General features: G+C 41.3%; 1 protein-coding gene across 1 annotated transcript in view; it reads left to right on the forward strand.

The window, feature by feature from the left end:
• Window positions 1-4,324, forward strand: part of b4galt5 (UDP-Gal:betaGlcNAc beta 1,4- galactosyltransferase, polypeptide 5) — a 27,033-nt gene extending 22,709 nt beyond the window's left edge. Inside the window, exons 5-9 of the mRNA XM_035657026.1 lie at window positions 452-568; window positions 776-963; window positions 1,054-1,176; window positions 1,611-1,712; window positions 2,422-4,324. Coding sequence (XP_035512919.1) covers window positions 452-568; window positions 776-963; window positions 1,054-1,176; window positions 1,611-1,712; window positions 2,422-2,569 — 678 coding nt within the window. The 3' untranslated portion in view covers window positions 2,570-4,324. The remainder of the gene's footprint in view (window positions 1-451; window positions 569-775; window positions 964-1,053; window positions 1,177-1,610; window positions 1,713-2,421) is intronic.
• The last annotated feature ends 5,188 nt before the right edge of the window (window positions 4,325-9,512 follow it).

Genomic DNA, 9,512 nt, shown 5'->3' on the forward strand with positions numbered 1-9,512 from the left:
CTCTCTCTCTCTCTCTCAGCTGCACATTGTCACCATTTCACTTGTTTTTGTTTTTGCTTTTTTCCTTCCTGTGACAGTTTGCCTTTTATTGAGCTTCAAAAGAAACTTTCTTTTTAGGAAAAAAAATACACCTTTCACAGACTTTTAGTGCCGCAGTGCTTCTATGATTGATGCATGCCAGATCTCATCATGGAAATAAGATATCAAGAATCTGCCAGTTCTTAGTCATGAGTCTTCATGGTAATTAGTGGTTTTTGGTGCTGTCCTCGCCTACACTTCCCGATTTATTACCTGCTGAGAGATCACAACTCTTTAAAACATTCACTTTGTACAAATAGTGCATTTGACTGTGTTAGGCTAGTCAGTGTGCTCTGTGTGTCGGTGTGTGTCCCCCATTTATATGCATGTCATTTTATATCTATTGTACTATTATCCATTTTGTGTCCCTTAGGTGGCAATCCTAGTCCCGTTCAGGAACCGACATGAACACTTACCTATTCTCCTGAGACACCTGGTGCCAGTGCTACAAAAACAGAGACTCCAGTTTGCCTTTTATTTCATAGAACAGGTATGCACACACCTTTGCAGTCATTGGCATGGATTCACAGATTCACCTGTGTGAACTCTTGCAGGAACTGAGTTTCCTTCTCAGGTGATACAAATTTCCGGGTTTTACTGTTTGAATTTGTTCAAATGATTGAACATAACAAGCATAACAACCTATGAAAATGGGAATTGTCATAATATGAAAGAATCTCTTTTTTTAATTTTTAAGGGGGGCACAGAGCCATTTAACCGAGCCATGTTGTTTAACGTGGGCTACAAGGAGGCTATGAAGGACCTGGACTGGGACTGTCTGATTTTCCACGATGTGGATCACCTCATGGAGAACGATAGAAACTACTACGGCTGCACAGACATGCCTCGACACTTTGCGGTCAAACTCGACAAGTACTCCTACATGTGAGTCCGGATTCTGTCTCCATGGGCATATATACAGTAAATGTATTTCTTACTTAATATGAATTTAATATGTGTAATTGTCTCCCCAAGGCTCCCATATAATGAGTTCTTCGGTGGTGTCAGTGGCCTGACGGTGAAGCAGTTCAAAAAGATTAATGGTTTTCCTAATGCATTCTGGGGCTGGGGAGGAGAGGACGATGACCTCTGGAACAGGTGAGTCAGAGAGCTGACAGTATCGTTGACATTAGGAGGGCTCAAGAGATGGGTTGGGCCAGTTGGCACATAGCAGGCTTTTGTAATAGTATGGGAGTTTTTTTTTTTCCCTTTGCCACACATCGTTTTTGTCCCTCCCCCCACCTACAGAGCTCACAGGCAGCTGTACACACTCGGCTCTCAGTATACACCACAAACTCTAATTGATTGGCCTGTGTAATGCTTCCGTATGTAAAGATTCCTTTTTTGTGCAGTTACCGCCAAACCTCCCCCTCTTGTGTTTTTATTTGTCTGTATCATGTTGCACACAGTTTTAATATTATAGTGGCTATTATAGTGATTACTATTATGCTTTATGACAATGAAAGTCATCACTGCAGTATTTGCTCAGCCTGCATGTGTAATGGATTAATGAGCATTAAATGTTTGTACAGAGTGCGGTATGCCAATTACACCGTAAGTAGACCACACGGAGAGCAGGGACGCTACATGTCAATTCCTCATCACCATCGCGGGGAAGTCCAGTTCCTGGGAAGGTTAGTATCTGTCCATGCTCACACAAACACACACACACACGCACACACACACACACACACCCTTTGGTTAAAAGTGGAAGCTGATAATTGGAATGAGGCTTAGGCTCATGTGGTGTAAGCCAGTCACATGAACAGCAAGAACAGTGACTTTGAGAGAATTTCAACTCTTTTAAAGACTTTGCATGTGATATGCTTGTATGCTTCGGGCCTGAATTCCAATCATGATCTCTGTGCTGAAATTCTACGTTACTTAAAAGAGCCCAAGGAATAAATGTTTCATTCATTTGTTAATAAAACTTCAAGAAGTTGATACTAGGTAGAAAAAAATACAAATATTGAACACACATATGAATATAAATGTGTCTTTGTGAAGCTTCGAAAAGCTAGTATGTTCTTGTCAACAATGCTGCGTATTGCCCATGGGAATATATATGCAACTGTCACTTTTCTGTCTAAACCACAGACAATGACGCTCTCAATGTCAGCCAATATTATTTTCGTAAGACTGTATAGGATGATGAAACCTCCTACACTACTGAAACCTGTTCCACAAAAACGTCTCATTGAGTGGCAACGGAGCATCAATCAACAATCAAACTTGTCTAACCGGAACTTTTAAACACTCTTTCCAATGCACTGGGCACATAACTGTTGCATACTCCTCTCCTTTCCTCTCCTCTCCTGACTGATTTATTGTGTGCTCTTGCAGGTATAGTTTACTACGCCATTCAAAGGAGAGACAGAAAGTGGATGGTCTTAACAACCTAAACTACTCCCCCATAGTGTCCAGGAGGCCTCTCTACACCAACATCACAGTCAGCTTGAGCAGAAAGCTTGCACCCATAGCTGACTACTGAAGTAGGCACAGCTGGACTGCAAAACACCTGGGAATCAAAGTCCTTTGGGACATCAGCCATATCTCACCAGTTGCAGCACTGCTTAGAACTTTTTAGTTGACTGATTATTTGCTTTGTTTATTTTGTTTGTATGCAAAAAAAAAAGGAGACTCAAATAAGTATGTTGGATAAATCATATAAGAAATTAAGGATAAATGCTGCACTTGCTTGTGCCACAGTCCATCACTCCTCTCATCTGGGCTTATCTAGTGTTCGGTCTCCACATGCCTTTTGCACCATTTTGGCCTTCAGCATCCATTCATTCATTCATTCATTCATTCATTCATTTTCTTATTCAGTCAACTATTAGCTCAGCCCTACACTATTGTGCTTGTTTATTAAAACAGGCCATGATACGCACGCACATTCATGACATGGTCCCTGAAGCTTCAATTTTTTATTTTGCTGTTTTTTCTTCTTATCTTATTTTAACAAATGCAGTAAACCTGTGAAAACATTTGCATGCACACAACACCATGCAGCAACTTTAACCGAGTGGACTCTTGCAGCTGGTTCTGCAGAAGATATGCCAAATCTACAAGTGAGGAGAGCAAGAGAAAATGAAATAAAAAAGAGTGAGTGTTTTCAGTCATGTATACTGTATGTGAAATAGTTTATCCTATGTTTAGAGAATATTAATACCTTAATCATCTCTTACAAGCTATATTTTGTCCTGTGAACATACCATTTAAAGACTGTGATGTTTGTATTTGCATAATTATATTGGATGTTCTGGTCGCCTGCAAGTGGTTGTATGTTGGAGTGCAATGCTCATCCTGTTAGCAATAAGCTGTAATATCAGACAGCAGAATTTAGCCCTAACTTCCTCACTATACAGATGCAATAGCATGGGTGCTAGCATACCCTTATTGGACTACAGAGATGGAGTGACTGCATATGCAAACTTCACATTCAACACACCTTTGCCTAAGCAAACATGCCACCCTTTTCAGAACCCGTGTGTGTCTGTGTGTGTGTGTGTGTATAAGTGAGGGAGAGCTATGCAAATGGCCTGTATGTACCCTGTTGTCAGTGCAATGTCTTCAGGGTGACCTCCAGGAGATTTCACCCTGAAACTGTGACTGACTGACTTTAGACCTCACTTAGTGTGTGTGCAAGTCCAGGCCAGGGAGAGATAAACAGTTTGCCGTTTTATTTTTAGATCCCACATGCTTAATGTTTACTCACCTTCATTTTTTACGGGAGAGAATTGGAGGTAGAGAATACTTGATTGCTGTCACTGTCAGTGGTGTTTACAGAAGCTTTTGCTTTGTTATTTTTCAGATTGTCTAGTGTTTGTAATACTGTTAGCCAGCCCTCCTCCACTGTGGGTGCTGTGAAAACTGTATCTCTACAACAACCAATCTATGGCTGCCTTTATTTTTTTAAACTGACATTTCTTTATCTAGACATGGATAGGGAAAACCAGATCTGAGTGCTTATTTAAGGCATCAGACGATACACCACTGATTAGCTTTGTTAGCTTGTGGCCAGGCTTTGGCCAGTGAGTTTCTGTGTGTAAATCATACGTTGGGATGTTGGTCTAAGTTGAGGTTTTGTTCGGTGGCATCTGTCAGCCTAACTGCATTGACACAGCACTACACTGGCAGTACACAACAGTTGCTAAAATGTCCCTTCACTGATTTGTGTGTTTGACAGTGTTGATTTTGAGTAAAATATCCCAATACTGTAAATGTAGTTTAAAAAAAAAAAAAACATACAGACACTTACTCCTCACTGTCTGTCCTCTAGTCATGCGGCTACTTCATTTCACACAAATCGCCTTGTATGCATTAGTTATAATGTATCTTTTGGGGAAAATGTTGGTGGTTGACAAACCGTTGTTGTTGTGTCCACAATGAATTAAGAAGTAAAGAGGCAGGACCTCGTTTTATTTATTTGATCTTTTATGGATTATTTTCTGTAATTGTTCCATTTTTATTTTTCTTGCAGGTTGATGTGATGATTTAGTGTGTGGCATATGACAGACCGTGTTAGATGCACTGAAACTTGTAGTTATGTGTATTTGTGTGGGGTTGTGAGGTTCAGGTCTGTGTAAACGAGGAGCTGTTCCGTTTCATTTAAATGCAGATTTCCTGCTCAGAAATGACACGAATAGCTGGTTCAGATTAAATTGAACGGTAGCCTGCTGTGTATTAATCTGCTGAACAGACACGTTGGAGGAAGCCATTTTGTGTGACAACCACAGGAAGAGTAAGATACCTAATCAGAACATGCTAGTGGTCACTGTCTTTCACTGAGCACCTCCTTTTATACGAATTGATAATCAATGGTGCTGACCTTCCAGAGCTCCCTTTGAGGGATTCTCTCTCTACGTGCTTACTGGAACCAATCCTAACATCACAAAGGCCAGTATCAACAGGCAAAACATCCCTCAAACTTCTATGGCTCCAATTAAACTAGAGCATGCATTTGTAATCCTGTTGCCTTTTCATCCTGCCAGGTGAAGCTAATTCGTGTTACTTGTTGTTTTGGTTCATCGCCACAAACAGAAGCACGTGTTTACCTCCTAGCCAACCACTCAGGAGGTGCCCAGTGGAAGCCATGGACAGTAGCAGCATTTGTGTTAAGTTTTCTTTTCCACGTGTGTTTGAGTGAAATGGCTGAACCTTTTTTTTGGAGGTCTTTACTGTCCTCCATCTAGATTTTTGTTTTCATTTTGTTTTTCAGCACTGATAAGATTTATAGTGAACATGTTCTTTTTCTAGTTCTTGACAATTAAATGATACACTGTATATTATACTTTTACATTGCTTTAAATTAAAAGCTAGATGGACATATAGCAAAAGCCAAATGGTTTTAGTTTGAGTGTTTGGGGTGAAGATTCAGACCTTGAGCGACCTCTCCATATAAAGAGGCCCTCTGGATGACGTAGATATTCTTTGACTCGCTGTTAGACTTTATACTCCACGATATAGAACGAGCAGTTTCATCGGCCAACACCATAATCAGCAGGATGATGACTAAGTAACGAGGAGCTAATCAGTCAATGCTCTCTTGCTTTTTATTTTTAACAGGAAATGGATTGCTATCAGTTGGTGATAAGAGCATGCTGGCTAGTCTTGTTCCTGTTATATATATTGTACATGGTCTCAATCCAGACCAAGACCGAGCCTACTGCTCGCTCAAGAGGCTTCACCGTACCATAGTCTCACCCGCTCTGATCCATTCTGTGCCAGTTTAAATGAAGGGACCATTATTTGGGCATCTGACAAGACTGGCAGCCTTAAAGCTTCTTAATTTATTGCAGTGTTTTTTTCACAGTTTTTTTTTTTTTTTTTTTTATAAGCAAAAATATTTAAATTGAAAAAAGTGCATATCAAGAAAATGATCATTGTAAATATTGTTGTGTGTAGTGTTTTAGAAATTCTATAAGGTCTTCTATCACTACAGATGCTAGCATAAAGAACAAGGCTTTGGAGGGATTTGGCTGGGGGTTGATCCGGTGCCATTTAAGTGCTAGTGAAGCTTACACAGCGACATCAATGTTTTTACATCACTGCTTCCCAGCACCGCCTTTAAAAAAATAAATAAATAAATAAAAACATCCATATCCCTGAATTTGAGGTTTCTCTCACAATCTTTGAGGTGTTCTGCAGTCCAGAGGCCTCCCTGTACTTAACATGCTGTAGCAGTTGAAGAGACATACGATGGCAGACGTATCTTCAGATGAAGTGCGTCTTGTCTGATGTCTCTTTGATAGTGACAGCAGTTGGGTTAAGGTGTAGGTCTGAGGAAAACACTGCGGGATACCAATGTGTCAGCCAAAAACACCATATGCTTACAATGCAATGAAACATAGGCACCCAAACCAGCGACACAATCCACTCTAAAATCAACACAGATTCATTTTTTTGTATGAAAGCTAACTAATAAAAAAAGAAAAAGGATACAGATAGTTAAATTAAAAATATATCTTCTCTGATTGTAAGGAGAGAAATTCTCCTTGAATTGAAGCCATTTGAAGCCACTTGTCAAAACTTGATGTCAGCCTTATGTGGATCTGTTTGTGTATCGGCATATTATCTTTTGATTATTGAAATTTGTATGATGGAGATTTTCTTTTATACCATCATTGTTATTGTCAAAGTACACCAATAAAATGAAACTTGTAAAGATACAGAACCCCGTCTCCGCCTGTGTTTTAGTTGTGTGTGCATGTTAGGGTCCATCTACTTTTAGTGTGCTCCCAGGAACCCGCCTGCCTCTGCCCACCCATTTCCTTACAGTATGGTCAGCGACTTTATTTTAAATGTTCCAAATTATAATGTGGTTACGCAGCATACAACGACCGCTGCGGAGTATAAACATGCACACAGAGGCATGCTTCCTGTAAAGAGATTTATTTCACACTTCATTACTTATACAAAACACATATCACAAAATGTGAGAGCAAGAGCTGCCAGTGCCAGAGCTCTACTTTGAGTATTATAGTGTAGTTTCAAGCAACTGCTGTCACTTTCTGTAGCTTGCATGGCCTTAAAGAGGTGATGATAGTGGGTAAGAATGGGAGACGTTCCCTGAAGAGTTTCCGAGAGGATGTTCTGCAAAAATCTGAAAAAAAAATCTCTTGTTAACTTCATTTAATGACAGTGACACTGTGAGTCCTCTGAAAATATCATTCAGTCCTTTTACTAAGTTTCCTTTTAGTTCGAAGACCAAGGGGCTCTGTACTGTAAGCAGGGATATAGACAGCATCACGTCCCCTCTTAAACACACTCGCCCAAACAGAGGATTACTGTCCGTGTTCTGGGCTCTTGTGAGCCACAGTTGCCATCAAAATCCCAGCATCTTAGGACCAGATTCCTGCTTTACTACACTTCTTTTAATAGTCCCACTTTCTACTCTTGTCACTCTGATTGCTCTGCAGACAGATTGTGTATGTGTGCGTGTTGGTGCATGTACACATCCGGAGCCTGAGACAAAGATGATGCTTGTTGGGATTGTCCAGCCTGTCACCCATAGAAAAAAAAAAACACTGAGTGCAGAATGAGATGCTTTCAAGAGAGGTCACTTAAGATTCATTGAATCAGAGCAGCTCCAGCCCTGTGGCATTTAGCACATTAACTGCGCATCTCCGCTAGTTAAACGAAGTGACAGCTGATAATTTAATTATGCTCTCAGAAAAGGAAATGCTAAGTGGCAGGGATGAGATATCTACAAGGGAGTTTAAATGTATTTGTGCACCACTTCCCACACTGTTTCCCTCATCAAAAAAGATGGCAATAGCAGTAATACATATAATGTACTATATTTGAAAACGTGCAAAACACCTTCATTTATCCCTCCTGAAAAATGCCCCTGTTTCTCCTGCTGTGTAACAGTAGTTGCAGTGTGTGTGAGAGGGGCTTGGCAGAGGCACAGAGCCCGGCTGGAGCAGCCACATCTTAATGGAGTCTGGGAAACACAAGGCTTTGGTATGCTAACTCCAGTGTCACTTAGCTGTCAGACACACACAGAGGGCAGCTCTTGAGATCTGAAGAGTTGTCCTGGCATGTGTATACAACACACACCAGCACATACACAGCCCTTATTATTTCATCCACACGCACCCCCTTGAGTGTTGTGCTTCTCAAAGGCTTTGATGTCATTTGTGGTGCCTTTGCCTTTGTATGCTTCTTGTGTGTCTGTCAGTCCACTTCTTCATACAGTGTCTTAAACCCGAATCTTCACCAGGAAATAGCTGAATAACTAAATGTGTGGCTTTCATTGGTGCAGAATCATGTCACAGCCTTCATCCACACTTCCTCTGTGCTCTGTGTATGTGTGTGTGCCTTTTCTTCACACACACTCAACACTGAAGAACAACTAGAGAGACGTGCCCTTTAGCTTTCCACAATTTTTATCTTTCTGTGTATCTTCTATATGATATATGTGCTGACATCATGCATTAAAGGGCTCATGCTCTCTCTTCTGGTTAAATCAGATGTTTGAATAATAGAGAACAACAGTGCCTTTTGGGAAGCTGTGTGTGTGTATGTGCTGCCTCATGCATGTGCAAAAACAAGATGCATGCAGAGGAAGAGTCCATGTGTGGATGTCACATAAATTTACAACGTCGCTTGGTATTACATAATTGTCTGTCATGGTCTCAGGTATTAGCATTAACAAGCATTACAGCAACCTGTCCCCCTCCCCCCTCCTCCTCTTTGATTCTATTTTCTCTCGTCATCCTCCCCTTTCTGCTGTGTCTTCTCCAGGTCACCAATAGGACAGTGCTTCGTGTAGCGCTGCTTCCCAAGGGACGGCAGAGCATCCAGCTGCTGCCGGGGCCCCGGGGTTTAAACTTGCACTGCTGCTGTTTGCCCTGTTGTAGCTGTAGCTGTAGCTGTTTGTGTTGTATTTTACGCTTGTGCATGTGTGTCTGAGCAGACATGTATTTCCCCCTGCTACGGTTTTGGCTGCTGCCTGCTTCCCTGTCAGGATTCAAGGGATACAGCTGAGGGACGAGGAGGATGTAAACACATCTGCTTCACATTTTCACATTCTTTATCCTCACTGACACTGTTGTGCTCTCTGTCTCGATGTCCATCCTTTGCTCTCCTGTCTGTCATGCCCTTGTCACATTCCCGTCTATCAGCTTGAGTATTCATCCTCAGCGAGCCGGGCTCGTCCTCTCCGCTTGCCTCCTCCCTCCACTGACTGTCACAGCCATCCATTGTCTCTGCTCATTTTCCTCTCCAACACAATCTCGCTGTACTATTTTAAAAATAAATTCTCATTACATCCATCCTACTTTATTTCTCATGTCTCATGCTCATGATCACCTCAATATCATCCCTCAGCTGTGTCTCAATACAGCATATCCGTATTTGCCTTTGCCTTTGCCTGTGACCTCAACCCTATGTGTCTGTCTGTATTGCCCCTCCAGCATTTTTATTTT

Source organism: Morone saxatilis, unplaced genomic scaffold (genome assembly GCF_004916995.1).
Source record: "Morone saxatilis isolate NCDOM2014 unplaced genomic scaffold, NCSU_SB_2.0 Contig15, whole genome shotgun sequence".
NCBI classification, from domain to species: Eukaryota; Metazoa; Chordata; class Actinopteri; family Moronidae; genus Morone; species Morone saxatilis.